Raw genomic sequence first — 19,947 nt, 5'->3', positions numbered from 1 at the left:
GACCAGTAGAAATGCTCCAAAATGACTTTCTGACATCTATTAAACGTTCAAGCAATATTTTTTTTTTTTGTTAGTTTATATATTCTACTTTTTTAAGAAAATATTTTGGAATCCCAATAAAAGACTGTGACCTATAAAACCTATAAAAGACCTATAAAATGTTACTTATTTGTATTCAATTTATTTTAGTTAACATTTTATATGATTTTGGGTGGTTGGCCCTTTTGTTTAACTTCCTTTTACTATTTTTTACAATTTATTATTTTTTTTTTAACTGTTTAACTATATTTTCTTGTTTTGTTTTTTTGTTTGTTTGTTTGTTTTCAGTTTTCTGCTGTTTGACATTTTAGCATTTTTACTATTATTTTATGGACTTCCTAAACTACACTACTACTCCTAGATGTAACTACTACAATTTATTTTGTTTGTTTCATATCTGACTTACTGTTTTATATCTGATATCTACATTGTAAATGTCAATGTTTAAATACAGGTTGAATTGAACTGAATTGAATTATTGTCTAATAAAGTCAATTTCCATTACCTGGCCCATTTAGTAATATCAGCCCTATGTACATAAACACTCATTCTATGATAGTTGAAAGAAAGCAGTGGGTTGTAAACGGTTTAGTCTTCACTATTACAAAGACCTGCAAGACGCAGAGCATACAGTGATACAGCACAGATATAGTGAAATGATAATATTGATGTGATTAGTGGCAGACACACAGAGAAACAACCATGTGTGCGGAAATGTACAGACAGAGAAAAAGTAATCCAATTAGTTGACAGACATTTATGACATGCTATATTCCTCTTGTAGTGGAGACACTTGTCCTCAGTAGTAAGACAGTTAAGAGGCAGGCACACATAAAGGTCAGAAGATCAGCATGGCTAATCGCTGGCTAATTGCACTACTGCAGCTGGAATCGGGGCTAATTCACAGATTACATTATCTACGATTAACATAATCGCAAAGCCTTTGGGAGGAAGCAGGGATATGCATTAGAGCTCAAGACCAGGATGTGTGTCCACACAAGGCATGGTCACACTCTTCAGCAAGCTGCCACTGGGGCCAACAGAACTAATCAGCTTTTGGACCTACTGAACAGGAGAATGCCACAAATAGGAATGTTAGAAACAGGGAAATATATGCGGCCCTGTATTTCAGGTGGAGTGAGGCCTGTTAGGTAATTCAGGGGGCAGTAAAGAGGCCTGAACCATTTCTAGAAATAATCAAAGCATGGTGCCACTTCGTATTGTCAAGGTCATGCAAAAACACCAATCTCCAAAATGGAGAAAGGAAAAAATCTTCAATGGAACTCCACTCAATAGCAGTCAATGCCCAGAGGAAAATAATGTTGTAATGATGTAAGGCCACATTTATAAAATACACCGCCAGATTAGATGTTACGAGCAAATTCTATCAAGTAACCCATTCACTCATTTATAAATGATGATTACTGACGTGTTCGATCGGTGGCACTAATCATCTTTCCTCTCACTTGAATGTGCCATTAACGATTCATAACAAAACACTGCCTTTCACAGCGTGGAGAAGTCAGACAGTACATGTTATGATAAATGATTTCTCAGACATGTGAAGTCACACATGCGAGTCATCAATCAAGGAATGGACATTTACTTACTCAGCAAATTAACCATTATAATCAACTTTAAGGTGTTTGGGTCCAGCATCATGGATACTATCACAAACAGGCTTCAGGGAAGCTTGTCTCTGAGACTAATTTCTGAGCACATTAACACAGAATTCAATACAGAATACTTTTTTACTTTTACCATTGAACATGATTCAGATCCATAAACCTATAAGGATTGATCATAGAGATCATTTTGCTACTTTGTCATGATTCTAAAAAATATTAGTCATCAATTATTAATGCATCCAAGTGTATGTGTAACATTTTGCACCGAAATGATGATAACTATAATAATACTAATACTACTACTACTACTACTAATAATAATAATTATTATTATTATTATTATTATTATAGATTATAATATAATATTATAATATGTGAAGCAATTAGGTGGGCTATTATCTGGGATGCTGTCAACTTGCAGTTTCTGATGCTGGTAACACTAATGAACTATGTGATCCAGTGCAACCGAGGTAACTCTTGGTTACATGGGGTGGTCCTGATGAAAGCCAGTTTCATCAAAACGTTTGATGGTCTTCGTGACTTTAATGATGGACTGTCTGTTCTTTACTAAGTTGAGTAGTTCTTGCCATAATATGGATTAAAATATTAATCAATAAAGGGCTATTCACTGTATACCAGCTGTATCTCTTCACAACACAACTGATGCTCTCAAACACATTAAGAGGGCAAGAAATTTAAGTAATTAACTCTTGATGAGGCAAAGCTGTTAACTGAAAGCAATTCCAGGTCACTATCTCAATGCCAAGATGTGCAAAGCTATAATCTAAGCAAGAGGTGCCTACTTTGAAGAATCTAAAATATAAAACATATTCTGGTTTAACACTTTTTGTGTTTTTCTTCATAGGTTGGATGACTGTAGTCAATTAAGTCATTTAACATGTGTCCAAAATCTGTTTGTGTTTATTAGGTTAGTTTGTTTATCTGCTGTTAACAATACCATTTTAGCAACTTTTACTACAATCTGTTTTCTAAAATTATATCGAATCCCTTATCGGCTCCTGTAACCACTGCCAACTAACCTAACCTTTGGTAGAAGACTTAGGGCTATCAAAGCCTGAACAATTAAACATGCTAACAGCTTTACCCCCAAGAGCTACAGCACTCAAACCACAGTGGGCAGCTTGCACTTCAAACAAGACTTTTTCATGCAATTCTGTAACATACTGTATATGACTGTAGATGTTTCTCCCTCAGATCAGAAGCTCTGTACATCCTAAAATGCACGCCAGTCTATTTCAGCTACTTTATAGATATACAGTGGATATACTTCTGCCAGGAATTTTAAATATTTAATCACCTTTCCCAGACGCTCTAGTTTAAATACCTGTCAAGGGTCTGCGTTTGTGTCTAGTCTCGTTCACTTTGTGTGCACAAAAACAAATTCCTTGTATGTATAACATGCCTGGTGAAATAAAGAGATTCTGCTCCTGTAATTCTGAGATTTTCAGTTTTCTTTGACTTTGGAGCTGCTGAGCGGTGCTCATCAATAAGGATTAGCTCTTTAAAGTGTTGATTTTGATCGGCTTTGACTGAGAACGTGTGTGAAAACACAACTGCAGTGGCAAGGAGAGAATCGTGTGCTCTTCAACAACATGGTGACTTTGTGAAGACTTATTTTCTGCACATTTTACACGGTAGGCTCCTGTTTATTACTTACTTTGTATGAATCTGACCCATTGTGCCTTATTTTGCACCATATATGATTTTTAAAAAAAAGGGGGTGGAATACAGCGTGATTGCATTTGGAAGCTGAAGACTCACAGCATACGCCTTCACCATACAACAGTACCCCAACAGCTTCTGTGTGGCAGGTGCTAAGCAGCTTCTCCTGCTGTAATAAACTCTTCATTTAGCTCACTCTCCGCATCTAGAGAGTCAGCCAGCCTCATTGAGGGACCCCTCTTCATTCTTATGCTAATTCACCCCTCCAAAATCAAGTAAACAGCAGTGTGTGTGCATCTGTGTGTGTGTGTCTGTCTGTGTCTTAACGAGCAGAGCGGTGGCACGCAGCTAATCACGCAGCTCCCCGCCTCTGATTGAATAATAAACGACTCCATCAATGTATCATTACATTGAGTTAGATTAAGCAGCACTAAATATTTATCCATGCAAAACAATCCAATAAGATTAGAATTTCTCTTTGAATTATAACTCCGCATGCTACCCAGTCGGGAGGAGAGATGGAGAGAAGAGTGGGGGGTGTGGGGAGCGAGAGAGAGCAAGAGACAGAGAGATAAAGCAAAGAGAGACAGAATTAGATTATTTTTATCATCTGCTGTATATCAGCATCTCCCGTCCTGTGTGCTGTGGGCTGCTTTTGACTCTGTTGTGAGGAGAATGAAAGCTAAGCTGAGGCAAACAGCCTGGCTGTGGAGTGGAACAGGATCTGCAACTATTAGCTGACAAAGACAATTAGCAGTAGACGACACTGACTACTGAAAAAGCTTCTCAGCCTAACGAAAAACACTTATAATGGAGGTAAATGAAGACGTAACCACTCAGATGTGTCTCATGTAAATAGTTCCCTGCATTACGCTGCAAAAATGTGTATAACTCTAACTTTAAAAACAAAAGAGATGGGGCTTCAAAAACTTTCTATAGTGCTTCAAAGTTCCAATATAATCCATGAGATCAATCTACCAGAGTCAGCATAACTTTTATGACTGTTTTATTTGCACCATAATGCAAGAAATTGCTCAATTTACGCCGTGTTGTCACCTCCGAAAAACATGACAAATGTGAAAAAACTAACAAACCAACCAACCAACCAACCAAAAAAAATAAATAAATCATCTGTCAATGACTGATTAACGGGTGCGGTGAATCAGGTGCTTCAGCAGGAAAAGCAAAAAACTGCAGGAATCTGGAGCGGAGTTCATTCTGGTACCAGAATTTACTACAGCTGCTTTAAAATGTAGCACTGTATGTAGTCACATAGCTTTCAAGATGTCCACAATGGAAACATTAACTCTGTGTCAAGTGAATATGTAAATAACTATGGAACTATCAGTTAATAGATTCTGGCATCAGAGCATACCTATATGCAATGTAAGTCCATTTTTTTAAGCTACATATAGTGTATTTGTGCACTACACATATACGCATAACACATTAAATACACTATTTTAATACAGCAAAAAAAAAAAAAAAAAGAAAACCTGTATCACCATCTTAAACATCCTGATATTTCCCTCTAAATTGTCCCAATTTGGTTAATTAGCAGCCAGTTTTTATCACACTCATGGTTTTATCTGTTCACACATTTTTCTGTGAGGTAAAACATCAGTGGAATGTCAAAAACTGAAATAACATCTGTCAAAACAGAGCAGGGCCGCAGCACATACACTATATAGACAAAAGTATTGGGACACCTGCTGATTCACTCACTGCTTCTTTCAAAATCAAAAAGATTTAAGTATTAAAAAGAGTTGATCCTGAGAGTAACTGTCTCTACTGTCCAAGCAAGACTTTCTACTAGATTCTGGAGCTTTTAACATTGGAGCTTTTAACAGCTGTGGTTGGTGTGGCGCAACACCAATACCTGCCAGTGACCTGCCTCACTATTTGGGAGACTGGGGTTTGAGGCCCGGTCTGGGTGAATGTGCTGCGCTACACCGATAAGAGTCCTTGGGCAAGACTCCTAAGATTACATTGGCCCTCCTCCGTAATACGAGTAACCTTGTAAGTCGCTCTGGATAAGAGCGTCAGCTAAATGCCATGAATGTAAATGTACATTTGGACATAAAGTGTAGAACTGTTGATTATTAAGGATCAGAGGATATCATATTGGATCATCTCTGTATATCTGAGTTGAATAAACATAAATAAATAAAATGTCAATTGCTCGTTATTACATGAAGTACATTTTTTTAGGTTGAAGGAACAAACCACTGTTTTTAAAGTGTAAACATCAAAGATTAGTATCGGAAAGATGTTTAGAGTTGATCAATATTTCAGTTATTTGATAATACATGTATCGCACTTCAGAAGAGCAATGTGTTTAGGTGATGATCCTGGATCACTGCACTAAAATATCTGCATTACATTCATTTGTTTACAACTTAACAGCAGCAATATGGGCTTAGATTTCTCCATTGCATCAGCATCAGCAGATTGGAACATAAAACACACAGAATACTGCCATTAGCCCACTAATCCCACATCAGCGCACCCTGTTGATTATAATGGGAGGGATCAGATTTTTTTCCGTTCTTGCTCACTTCCTGCACCTGCTGTTAGGACAAGACGTTAGGGCACTCTTAGTGCATTCAGTCACTGTTTCATTAAATTTCAGGAATGGACATAAAAAAAAGAAAAGATGAACAAGATAAAAGATCGACAGAGATCATAGCATGATTAACAAAAAAGGAAAAAAAGAATTAATTAACCTTTTTTTTACTGTCTAGACTGAAATGGAATATTGCCAAATTTAAACAGAGCTCTTGATTAGATCTTTAGTGTGTGTTGGGGTTGCACTGTTTAAAAGTCCTGAAACGGCAAGAAAATGAGTTACACACAGATCACATTCTAACAGTATTTCACACTTCAGAGCATTTTTACCCTTAAGCCCGGCTCAGGCAGGAATAGTTTTTACCATAAGATAAACCTCAGTGTAAATGACAAAGATAGCAGTGGTTACTGGATTCTACCCATCAACATGATACCAAAAACAAAATATGTGACAGTTTACTCTACAAGCGTATGCTCCTAAAAAATAAAGGTGAAGAACCAGCGTGCAGAACCTGTGAGTGTGAAAGCCCCTTTATCTGTGATCTGTGCGCTAATTTGTGCCGAATGCTGCAGGTTTTACATACATGATACAACTAAACACCCACTTCTCTAAAACCAAAAAACAAAAACCAATAAATAAAAGCTTTATTCATCAAATAGATGGGAAATGAGTAAGTAAGTAAATAAATAAATAAAAACACCCCCCTTTAAAAAACAAACATGTAATTTGACAGACAGCTATAAACAGACATAATACATCCCTGAGACCCATAGCTGGACTGGCCCTGGAAAAAAAAGAATAAAAAAGAGTGTAGGATGTTAGAGAGAACAGCCAGAGAGGCCAGAAGAAGCCAGCAGTCAGGGTTAAAGGGAAGAGCTGTAAAAGAGCAGGTGGAAAGTTGACCCGGCTCCCTCAGGCCTGAAGGCTTACTGTTCGAATCGGATGTTGCGCAGGTCGTGGTTATTAATGCGGACGATGCAGTCGTTCTCCTGGAAGAGCGCTTCCCGCTCCGCCTTTCCGCCCTTCTCCAGCCGCTTCACCAGCAGACCCAGTGTCCTGCAAAAGTTACAGCACACGTTACAGTGGCAGCGATGCCCAGGTCAGGCCTGAAAGATCAGTATCAAAACCACGGAAGGTAAGCTTAAATGCTTATTTCTGAAGCCCTGTTCCGATGCTTTGGTTACTTTATTCATTGTGCTTTAATATGGCATTGCTGTAACACAGTTGTCCACCGCTTTTAGCTGAGAGACACTTTTAAAATACAGCAGACCTGCTGTACAGTGGAAAGTGCAAACAGCTCTACTTCTGCTTCTGAAATGGCAGCATTCTGACTGCAACTAAACAGCTGCCTTCCATCAAAACTAGTCTAATTAGCAGTTAGCAATTAACAAAGTTGAGAACAAAGTAGTGGGGTATTTTGCACATGCTAAAGCAATCTGAAATCTAAAAGTGTTAATGCATATATATATATATATATATATTTTTTTTTTTTGCCTTTTTTTATAATGATTAGCATCAGGCTGTGTTTAAGTTTTACTGCAATTTCAAACTAGCGCTGGAGTTAGTCCAAATCTCCACATTATATGCATTGTTCATGTGTTATCAGCTATATACACTCTCAGTGCATCTATATACACACCTAGTTCATCTATGAACACTCCCAGTGCATTGGACTTCAAATGTCAAGGTTTGTTTATTTCTTTATTTATTTATTGATTGTTTTCCCTCACTTCAATGTACTTGTAGTGCACACTGTGTAGCACTACAAAAACAAACATTGCATCAGACTCTGTTTCAGTAGACCCTAAATATTAAAGGACTCGGATCAGACTCAGGGCAAAAATATTTGATCTGGATTTCCTATGTAACACCAGGGGAAAACAATGAGAACCATCCACAAAGTCAGACATAGCACATTCATAACACAGCCCAGGACCCAGAGATGCAACACCAACAGCAATACTGCAACAGAACACACAGCACAAAACATGGTTATGGATTATGGGACTGTCTACTGGACTTCACCAGACTTTATGGACAACACTGAGCAGGGGAAGGGAGGAAAAAGCTGAATTAGACATGGGTGAAGTTCAACTGCAAAAAACGTGCTTCCACATTCAAAGTAATGTTTGGTTTTTGCTGTTGCTTTTCAAATATGTGAGGAATAATACATATAATTGATATTAAATGCAAATGCTGTTATTTGTTCATCCTGCAACACTGCTGTATGTTTATTGAAGTGTATGTTCGGTATACTATATGGAGCCCCACAAGGTTATATTGTAGGACCTATATAGTGTTTATATACTAATATTTCTTTAGAAATATTAGTATTTTTTAGTTTTGTTATTTTGAGTTTTAGTTATTGCAAAATGACAACCATCACATGCTGAAAAGCTATGTGTCCTCACATTTTTGATGGACAAAGCAGTTTGAATACGGCCAAAGAGGCAGCTATCACTGAGCTTCTGCCTTGAGCCACCACACATCAAAAATGACTTTGGAAAGTTGAACTGAGGTTTGACATATAGAATTTTCCCCCACTGATCTCAGAAGTGCTGTGGTGTCAGGTTGGTGGTTGTGTGTTGTGTGTTGTGAAGGGCACCGGCGGGCGTAATCCACAAACCCTGAGATGCGATCATCTCCAGGAGCTGAATTGCACCGTTGCATTTGACAGGCTTAAAGAGTGAGCGGGTAGAGCAGATGGAAAAAAGGAGAGATGGAGAAAAAGTCTCTGTCGCATCAGCATTCCCTTACCACGCTCAACCTTTCCCTTCAAACACTGAAAATAAATAAATCAGAAGCTCTTCTGAAGATTCGGATGTGTGTATGTATATATATGTGCTTGTGTGTGTGTCACTGTGCAAGGACGGGTGTAAGATCTGATGAGCTTACAGACAGCAAAAGTCTGAGTTTCAAAGTCAGTGATGAGAAAGGAAATACAGAGATAGACTTTAGACTTCATATATATATATATATATATTTATAGTGAAATTGGTTTAGATGGTCAGGAACACCCCAAGAACCACCAAGACACAGGCCTGTAATGAACTGGTGGAAGCTGCTGGAATACCAGTGTCACGGTGTCCACTAACGGTGAGTTTTACATCACCATGGGCCGAGGGAGTGGGTGTTTTTTGGTAGGCTACATAAATTCACACCACCTTCAGACAGAGACGAGCAAACAAACTATTCCCTGGTCCCACATGTCACACTGCAGCTGAAGCAATGGCCAACTGGGTTTTCTTGGTGTAGATGAGCCAAACACTTAGTAGAAAGTAATTCTGGGAGTAACTGGGAGTGGAGGGAGTGTCTTCTTGACCAGGCACGTGAGCCACAATCCCACAGGTCTGACCTAGAACCTAGTCTTTTTTTAATGCTGGATAGACCATGACTGAAGCAAACTGAGAACAAGCCTGACGTGCTACTCCAGACTCTGTCCTTGCCTTCAGTCTCTTGTTTGGACCAATTTATTTCAGCGCTGACAATTAAAGGGCCCCTCATCCTACATTTTTCCCCTTGAGGTACACTTAGAAAGTTTGAGGGGGTATACACACCAAAAACAATCCATAATTCATCCCTACGTGACAGTTTTCCGACCTCTCCTTATATCCCTCATCTTATATCTCTTGTAAGTATAGACTGTTTTTCTAACTGCACTTTGTTATGGTACTGGATGAAGTTCCAGGACTTCAAAAAACACAGTTCTACCTTACAGTAAATGCTGAAACATTGCTGGGTGGATTTGATTGAATTCTGCCAAAAGAATGAAACACTAGTGAGGTCACATACTGACATTAGGTCTGGATCAGAAATGACACTTAACTCATCCCAAAGATACTGGATGAAGTTCTAGGACTTCAAAAATCACAGTTCTATTTTATAGTAGAAGTCAAAACATTGCTGTGAGGATTTGATTGAATTTAACCAAAAGAACAAACATGTGTGCGGTCACATACTGGATCACAAACGTCAATGAACTCATCCCAAAGGTACTAGATGTAACTAGTTGTAACTCTAACTGTGCTAGCACTGGTTAGTGCTTAAATTATCTCGTAAATCATTTATTGGCCAGAAATAATTTTGTATATGCTGTGTTTACAACATAAGGACACGAGTAAATGGCATATTTTGAAGCCTTGTTTACATCATACACTGAATCCCTTCTAGCCAAAAAAAGCAAGGAAAAGTCCTCCATGTAAGTGTAGGAGAGTTGTCTTGGAGGGGCTTCAGAATCACGTCTCAATCTGAAGTCATCCCAGCTGCGGGCCGGCGCTGCAGTCATTACGAGAGATTCAGGCGTGACTGGTTGGAGCTGCAGCTACTTCATCATTATCTGAGTGGTGGCAGAGCCGCCCGTCGCTTGAGTGATGGCCCAGAATGCTTAGCAAGAAGGAGACCACCTGTTCTCCTCCACTGCCTTTAATTGAATAATAATGCAATCAGGATCCATTTACGCGCTGCAATTACACCGCCGGCTTGTTTACAGTTCACACTGGTCACGGGATGAGATCTCATTATTGGACTAATGTATCCACAACTCTTTGAGAGTAGCGCAAGTGTGTTTTCTCTGTTTCAACTGCACATGTTTGGTTCCAGTTGTGGCGAGAAGAAAGAAAGGCAGCAGTTGTATGAAGAACGCTCTCTCTCGCGCGCGCTGGCTTTCTCTCTCCGCCCTTGGGCTGACCCCCACTGCCCTCTATCAGAATGCTAATGAGAGCCTGCACTCTGCAGCCAATGCCAATCAGCCTGCCACAGGCACTGATGAAGCCATTAGGGGCATGATGCAGAGACACTGTGTTGACTGTGCTGGTTGGGGATAATTGTTGGTTCTTGACGGTCATTACACAGAATCTCAGGAGCTGGAGAAGCATCTGGAGTGGCATCTAGAGCACTCCAGCAAGGACATTTTTTTTTCTTTAGGTTAAAGACTAAAGAAAGGTCTAAATGTTTAAGGGCTTGACTCACATGGAATTAATGCAACTAAACCACATTTGAATTTGTATCTCATGTCACGAAGAGAGCAATCTGACAAACTATTATTCATGAAGTTCAGTCTTCTGATTCAATCCTCAGATCTCAGAGAAACATATGAAGTAGCATTTAGCGGAGTACAGCTAATGGGTCGGAAGAAGACTACAAAACACTTAAAACTAAAGAGAATTCTCAATTTTGATCACACAAAATAAAAAAACAATAAATAGTCAACCATGATTAAAATGCTTTGGAGATGCAAAAATAATCAATACTTTTAATATTTTTAATTCTTTAAGATAAAGGAGATTTTACTGCTTATAAATGGGATACAGATTTGAAAAATTGTGCTGAGCTGTACAATTATGAGTATTTTCATATTTCCATGAAGACATCTCTTGTCTTGTCTTTATCTTATTCAAAGCATCTGTAGTACAATTTGGAAAGCTGCAGATTATATGAAGGATAAGTACCAGTCACTTTGGTCCTTTTAGTAAAGGGCTAAACTATATTGTAAGTTTGAACACTGAACTTGCAGTGGATTATATATGCCTTAACATATGCATGGAAAAAGACCTTGTATGGCATAATGCAAATGGTCTTCAACATATGACTCAAAATATGAAATGTATCCATTTTGGGCTGTGAGCATCAGTCTTTGTTGGAAAAGGTCAACAAATATTTATAGCTCTTGAAACACTCTGGGAAAATCCTTTTATGACCCTTATCCACTACATCTGATGATGAGGCTGACTTTGGCTCGTTCATTAGCGAATTTCCCGCGTTCGCCCGACCTTGGTGAAGGAGCCCCTGTCAGTGTTTGAGATGAGCTTTTATCCTGATTGGGTGCGACGCTTTAGCGGGATTGGCTTGGCTAGTTCGAGGCCCCCCAATGACCATAAAGCCTCATCTTATTCAGTACGTGTGTCTCATGTGTCTTCTCTCTCTCTCTCTCCGGGAGGCAAAGTCACAAAACCACTGCTCCCACCACTGCCCTGCCCTGGGCTAACTCTCCCAAGACCCGAGCTATTGAAGCCACAGTTTATTATTCAGCCAGAGCCCTGCAAAGAAGCCACAGAATACGGTACGCACAGTCAAGGAGAAATCGCCCGCTTTTCAGCGGCATATTGTTGAGAGTCCTTGAGGAGGAGAGAAAATATGCCTGGCTTTGTGGAAGCAAAACAGTGGTGTGATAAGATGTGCAACGAAGACAGGCAGAAGGAACGCAGAACAAAGTCAATCATGGTCAAAACCTTGAGAGAAGATCTGTGAGAAAGAAATACAGAGGGAGCGTAGGAGGGTTGGGGACAGCACGTAGCGGGGAGGCTAACAAGTCAGCTCTGCTAACACACCGTTCAGACAATGTCAAGAAGCCCAGAAGAGGAGAGAGAATTAAGACAGGTCGAAGGGACCACAGCGTGAAATTCAGCACAAATGGGGTAAACATGCTAGCACACCCTTTAAAAATAAAGGTGATGAAAATACACTATATGTACGAAAGTATTGGGACACCTACACATTACACCTACAGAAGTTCTTATGACATCCCTTTCTAAATCCATAAACATTGATATAGAGTTGGTTATTGTGTCAGCCGAGCGTTGGAGACTTTTCTGCACTATGCTCTGAGCTCAGCACTCTGCCCTGTCACTTGGTTGCTGTGGCTCAGTAACACCACTTACAGTTAATGGTGGACTATCTAGAAAAGAATAAATAAGAGGTGTGTCCCAATACTTTTGTCCATTTGAAGGATCCTTGGCTGTATCATTCTCTGAATAAGCATCTTTGGTGAAAAACACCCCCTCTCCAAAGTTTTAAGAACCTCCTGGTTCCAACCAAGTAGAAAGCAATAGTATTGCGTATGAACAGCATATTACCTTCTGTCTCTGGAACTGAATGGTACCACATGGATTCCCAGAGGCCCACCGCCGTTCGACATCTCTACTGGCTTAAGCATGTCGCTGAGTGTGGTGAAAAGAAAAGGGGTAAATAAATATAAACAAACAAGCAAAAAAAAAAAAGGCAGAACAGGAATATCGTAGGTGGCTGTTTGATGGGGTGGGAGCATGAAGGCCACAGTAAGGATTTTCAGCTGGCCTGGATCTCTTTCTACAGGAGGCCATCTATAATCCAGACAGCCATTAAGACACTGTGGGTCGATGAAGGACCCAAATAGACACTTCAATTAAGTGATTAGGATCAGACTGAGGCCTGCAGTAGGCTTGGGTTGGAAGGGGGGGGTGGTTTAAACGGCAGGGAGTGAGCCACATCTGTGCGGGGGAAGACCGAACCCCAGAGTGAGGAATAGAAAACAATAAATGGTCAGATTAATGAAGATGAATACATGCAATGAAAAGGTGCTGCAGACTTTTTTCATTTTCACTGACTATGAGGGGAACAGTGTGTCTCAATAATTTAATGCCACTTTTATTAGCCCCTGTGCTGTACTTATTTAAACGGGACTTGGAATTAATCAAGCAGAATTGTCATAAGCGCTTTTCTGGTCCAGCTGAATGCTGAGGGGCACTGTGATAGACTTGGAAGCAGAGCTGAAACACTCTTTTGTAATATGAAAGAGTCTTGGAGAATGCTCAGGGGTAAGTCCTGACACAGGAAAGAAACAAAGCAGAAGGAAGTTACTCTGATCGGAGCTTACTCTAGATTCAGAGGTTCAACGCAGGAGTCAGCCCGGCCCACTGGCTCTATCCGTCCGTTCCTGCCTTCATCTCTCCTCCTGTTGTCCCCCTCTTCATCCTGTGGAGAATAGCAGGAAAAACAGAGGATGATAAGACTTTCTAAACACGCTCTCATTCAATCTCGAACATCAATATCATCGTCGATCAAGGCACTGGTATCATTTCAGTGGACTGGTATGGTATACAATAAGGTCCCATTAACGTCTGATTGGTCAGTGTGTTCTACTTATGCCACTGTCAGAGCTAAAATATATATTTTTGGAAGTGGAGCATAGCTTCTGAAGTTAACGTCTGCAGTATGGAGTCATTTTAAAGAGGCCCTAGAATGTCAAACTACATCTTCCTTGGCATAGCTAAATAATGAGAGTTTGAGACATTGAACTGACAAAACATAAACCTCAAACACTGCTGTCTTTTCACTAAAGAGAAAAAATGGCATAATCAAACTTGAAGTAAAACCAGCTTACTAGCGAAAGCCCTAGTCAAAGCTGATAAAGCAGCAAAACGTGTATGAACGTGTATGAGAGAATATGGTGGTGTTGATACTACATGTAAGGCATTTCGCAGAAGCTCTTATCCATACTACAGAGCAGGGCACCACCTCCAGACTCCGCCAGTTATGGAAACACTGCTTGCTACGTCAACCAGGCCTCACAGCTGCAGACTTTCTTGTGCAAGTGTCTGCAGAAGACACTAACGCTAATCAAGTGGTTTTTACCATCATTTGCTCCTTAGAAAACAAACTGGACTACCTCAGCTCAGCCAAACTGGAGCTGAACACTTGTTTTCTATTTATTTATTTATTTGTTTGTTTTTGTTTTTATTCCCTTCAAAATAGAAAATTCCAGAGGTCACAGCACGAATATCTTAAAGGCAATTTTTAAGCTTTACAGGTGTGCTAATTGTGGTTTACCAAAACACAGGCAAACTACACTATAAGGACAAAAGTATTGAGACACCTGCTTATTCATTGTTTCTTCCAGAACCAAGGGTATTAAAAAAAAGAGTGTCTGCTGCTTTTGTACCAGCAACTGTCTCTACTGTCCGATTTAGGAGCATTGATTTAATTACATTCTGCAACAAGAGCATTAATGAGGACAGGATTTCGGATGCTAACCACCCCACCTCACCCTCAACTACCTAACTCATCCCAAAAGTACTGAATGGAGCACCATCATTCCAGAGAGCACAGTTCCACTGCTCCACAGCTCAATGCTGGGGGGGGCTTAATACCCCTCTAGCCCATTTCTGACATTCGTATTCTACTGGCAACAAGGACTAAACAAGCTGTGTGTGTGTGTGTGTGTATATTTGCACATATGTGACATCAGCAATAGGTGCCTAAATACATTTATTAGAACTTGTGAGTATCCACAAACATTTGGACATGTAGTGTAGGTGTACATAAAATGCAAGTACACAAGCTAGCATGTGAAGGCTAACTGACAACTCTGTGTGTCAACAGCCATGTTAGCTAGCATCACACTGGGTGCACGGAGGTCCTGATTCATCACCAGGGACGAAACTCTGAATTTTCCAAAGACAACTACACCTGATTCACTCTGTTCACTCAGATAGTCAGTTTTGAAGAACTTGGACAGGGTGTTTTTGCACTTGCTTTCTGAAAACTAAGGCATTTTCTTCACCTACCTTTCTCATGATAGTTGTGCCAACAAGCTTAGATGAGAGTAGCAGATATGTTTATTTATTTATTTATTTATTCCCCTCAGGGTGACTCACTCGCAAGTGTTTGGCTGGTCCTGATGCAGCAGTGGTGTGTAAGAGAAAAGGCAGCCGTAATCGATTCCTTAAACTCAGTCAATCAGCCAGGGGTCACCAGGGCCTGAGCCTGCAGCTAATCTGATAAGGAAAGGGCGAGTCGCCGGGGCAAATTTGTTTCTTCCACTCTCTTCCATCACATCCTGGCTCACTCTCGCTCTCTCTCGACCTCAAAGCCAATGTCTTTCACAACCTTCTACCTTCAGCAAGCCCAAAAAAGTCACAGCGCACTCCACGACTACTATCAATGACATTGGCTGGTGTTTGCTTGTGCCATCCTTACAGATTTCTGTCTGGATCTCGAGGGAACAAAGAGGGAACGCGAATCTGCAATCAACTGCATCGGTATTTAACGGAGGAAATATCTGCATAATGACAGGTGAATATTCCCCCCCTCTAATTTTGCTCAGGCCCTTGACTGAGGGATCATTTCCAAGGCCAAGTGAGCGTCTAGACGGCAGGCGTGAAGCCCGCGCCGGTTTGTTAGCCACCGATATTAATATTCCGCCAGTCTCACCCTTAACCTCCGCCTCTCGCCGAAATGTCAAGCACAGCTAAATAAGCGCTTCGGCGTCTTTATATGGAAATGCATTCAGCCTTTTCAGACAGTCACCCTCCACCAAACGCGTCCTACAGCCTGAAGAGGCTGTCTGGCTCGCTCTCCTCCCATCTCTCTCCACCCATCTCTCTTCCCCGTCTATCTCTCTTTTGTTGGAGAGGTTAAAGAAAGAGGTCATGAAAATTTCATCAGAAAAACTAAAAAAAATTAAATAAACAAAAGCAGTGAGTCATCCAGAACCATTGCCTGTGAAAACGAGTCAATCACCTCCTGTCTCCAAACACACCCCTACTGTCAGTGCCTTAATTACATGTCACCCAAACATTCATTTATATGAAAAACAGCAGGGAGAAGGAGGAAAGAAAAAAAAACACACAGACTTGTTCTGACAATGATCTCCTATGTGAGACCTGTTTCGCAACTCCCCTTCAGACTCCTTCAGAAACACATCACTCAATGCAAGCCAGACACTGATTTAAATTGCACATATACAAGCATATAGACACGGTGCTGCACCCAGACACACAAACACAGACTCTCTAATCGGTGGTAGGGAGACAAACACAAGGGAGTAAATGAGCACTTGCAGGGACAATAACGAGAAACAAAGGTCTGTGGATGGCACGCGGTGCTCAGAAGGCTGAGAGAAGGTCGGTTGTGTGGAAGGCTGCGAGTGGTTTTGACTGGAGCACATGCTCCAGTGTTGTTTCTGACAGCTCTAGGATGGCATGGAGGAGCCGGCCTGCCTTCCATTCATCAGAACTGACACTGACAAGTCATTAAGTCCAATAACAGAAAACCGCTGAAGATACTGAGAAATCGTGAGCACAGATAGGGAGAGAGTGTGCTAGAGAGTGTGCAAGCCTAATGTGTCCAGAGAGAGAGAGAGAAAAAGTGTGTGTGAGAGAGCGTGTGTGTGAGAGAACCAGACTTAGCAATAAAAGAGACAGCGAAGGAAAGAGTGTTCAAGTGCGCGAGAAAGAACCAGGAGTGAGCATGAAAGACTGAGCAAGATAGAGAGAGAGAGCGAGAGAAAGAGAGCATGAGAGCGCATGAGAAAGAGACAACCTGAGAGAGCATGAGAGAAAGAGAGCGCAAGAAGGAGAGTGCCTGAGAGAGAGACAGCAAGAAAGAACCAGAGAGAGCCTGAAAGAGAGGGAGAATGAGAAAGAGAGCACAAGAGAGAGAGCAAGGCGCGAGAGTAAGCATGAGAGTGTGTACAAAAAAGAGAACCTAAAAGAGTGCAAGAGGAAGCACCACACAAAAGACAGATCCTTAAAAAGAGGGAGTGCGCAAGAGTGTGGAAGACAGTGATAAAGAGAGATATTGCATTTCCGAAAGAATGTGCATGAAAGAGACAGCATGAGAGAAAGCGAGTGCGAGAGAGACTGAGACAGCATGAGAGAATGAGAGAAAGTGAGAGAAAGAGAGCGTGAGAGACAGTGAAAGAAAAAAGGAATGTGCACAAGACAAAGCATGAGAGAGACAAAGTGCAAGAGAGACATTGTGACCTGAATGTACGCTTAGTGCGTCTCTATCCAGCTAGAAGCTGACCGGTCTCAATAAGGAGGAACAATAATGGGAGTCAAATAAAGGAGGGTCACTGGAAAGGGGACCTTGTAGCTGACCAAAGAGCTGCTGTGAAGAGGTCCATTCAGGCTTTCTGAAGGGTAAGAGGAGAGAAAGCAGAGTCCAGCATACAGAAAGACCTGCATTTTTACCCTCAGTACTAAAGGCAAGAAGCCAGAGCAAGAGAGAGAGAGGCTGGGTGGGAGAGAGAGCGAGAGAGACAGTCAGACAAAAGAGAGAGAGAAATATGCGGGCTGGCAGCTATTGTCCAGCTTTGTCCACCTGCCAAAGCAGATGCATTTAGCCAGAGAGACACGCTAGCTTCACTGAAAGCCTCGTTCATCATCTCCCCCTGAGCTCCGCTGGACACTACTGGACCCCACACCACGAGAGGAGAGGTCATTTTCACCAGGATCTCAAAGGGGACAGCTTCAGTCACAGAGTCCTTCACTGCCAGCGTGTCAGTGGGGCACAGTTACTCACACACATTACTATATGTGAGCATACAAATTGTGTGTGTGTGTGTGTGTGTATCAGATCTGGGCGAGGTCCAGGAGCCACTCAGCCCCGCTGCGCCAGGAAGCCAGAGGTTACGAGCCTGGTGATTAGACAGGCAGTGCATTAGATTATTACGGCCAGCAGACAGAGAGGGAGGGAAAGCATAAGGATCAGTGCGGTGAGCTTTCAGCCAAGGTGCCTCTCTCAGTGGAGAGCAGGAGCAGAATAGAGACTAGCTGATATTGACTAAGTAGAAGAGCTCCAGGCCAACCTCTGCCTCAAGACACACTTCCCCTGGATAAAGCAAAGCTTCTGTCCAAAATCTAATTCACACAATGTTTCCCTCACAGCAGACTGAGTAAATCAACCACGGCATGTCTGGCGTCTGAAGGTTGCTTCTGTTGTTCTGCGACGAGGCTAGTAGCAATATATAATAAAACGTTACAGCTAAGCTATTACCATGGTATTAACTGCATAGCAAAATGATCACACTACAGCTTGGGAATTATGACCTGCACTGTTATCTGTTACCTAAAGTGGATAAAAGTACTCACAAGCTCAAGATGTACCCAAGATGAATGCCATTACTGTTATTACAACACAGGAGCCACTATATGGTTAAGTATTGGGACACCTATACATTACAACTACAGGAGCTTTAATGACATCCCATTCTAATAATAATAATAATAATAATAACACTCTCAGTTGAGGGTGGAACATCTAGAAGGGTGGAAGGCTGACTTGTTGCAATGGTGGCATATATATATATATATATATATATATATATATATATATATATATACACATATATATATATATATATATATATATATATATATATATATATATATATATATATAATAGATCATGTATCAGCTATTGTAAACCCATTCCAGTGTCCAGTTCATTGTGCCATCTGGTATCCTGAAGCTGCTATTAATGGGCGTTATTCCCAATGGGCAGCAGAAAGGATGTAGGACGAAGGTAAATAACAGAGTTGCGAGTCTGCAGTGTGGAACAATTTTACAGTGGAACATGAAAACGGACCATCGAAAACTTTATAAAATCACGTTAATGCTGTTTAATCAGTGCAAAGTGTCTGATTATAGAAACAGTTACTAAAAATAAGAATTTTAATTTCTTAGCAGCACATTTTTAAAGACCAGAACTGCTATTTGATAATCAGTATTATATATATATATATATATATATATATATATATATATATATATATATATATGCCCAGATTCCAATTGAAGACCATCGGCCCATCCAGAAGACACTGCCAAGGGCCTGGTGACAGTATAGTGAACTTTGAGGCAGATGTTTTTGACAGCAGTGGACATGCCCTCAGGTTATGCGAGGGGTCGTATAAAAAGAGTCAAGAGGTCACATTTACACGCGGAACAGCAGTGCTGGACACGCCACACAATGCTTTAACACAGACTTAAAGACTGCGCCTTATCTACATGAATCTAACTGCAGTTCAGTCAGCATATTAAGTATATCTTACAATCACTAACCAAACACACAGCTCTGGAATTCACTTTCCAAACTGGCTCCATAACGTGTTTTTACAGCCAACATAAAGAGCTTAAAAAATGGGCCATACAATAACAGGAGGAAGACGGTGATTTCGGGGCAGACTTTACAACAATGACCGTTGAAATATTTACAAGGAGCCCAGTCATGTTCTTGACTAAAAATAAGAAGTGGTAATTACCTTGCAAGGTACACACCCATAAAAGCAACACAGAAATAGCCACAGATGAAAAGGGTGCAAGCAGAGACGGACACCATTTCATAATTAGCTTAATTAAAAATACAACTAATAATATTAATTAGACAAAAATATAATTTAAATAATTGCATAATCACTTGTAATCTAAGCTGTTGCAAATGAATGGATGCAAACCAGTGGAGATGATTCAGAAGGTTTGATTCAGTTAT

The 19,947-nt window shown here is 40.7% G+C and overlaps 1 protein-coding gene across 3 annotated transcripts in view; it reads right to left on the bottom strand.

Annotated features, from left to right (window-relative positions):
- The window catches only part of pard3aa (par-3 family cell polarity regulator alpha, a), a 536,573-nt gene that overhangs the window by 283,428 nt on the left and 233,198 nt on the right, over positions 1-19,947 (bottom strand). For 2 of the 3 annotated variants that reach the window (XM_072679366.1, XM_072679367.1), the window contains exons 6-8: positions 13,550-13,647; positions 12,771-12,854; positions 6,850-6,975 (exon numbers count right to left, since the gene is read on the bottom strand). In XM_072679366.1, coding sequence (XP_072535467.1) covers positions 6,850-6,975; positions 12,771-12,854; positions 13,550-13,647 — 308 coding nt within the window. The remainder of the gene's footprint in view (positions 1-6,849; positions 6,976-12,770; positions 12,855-13,549; positions 13,648-19,947) is intronic. The other variant, XM_072679368.1, reaches the window with a different exon arrangement.

The sequence above is a fragment of the Salminus brasiliensis genome, chromosome 5 (assembly GCF_030463535.1).
Source record: "Salminus brasiliensis chromosome 5, fSalBra1.hap2, whole genome shotgun sequence".
Taxonomy (NCBI): domain Eukaryota; kingdom Metazoa; phylum Chordata; class Actinopteri; order Characiformes; family Bryconidae; genus Salminus; species Salminus brasiliensis.
This window is presented reverse-complemented; position numbering and strand designations above follow the sequence as displayed.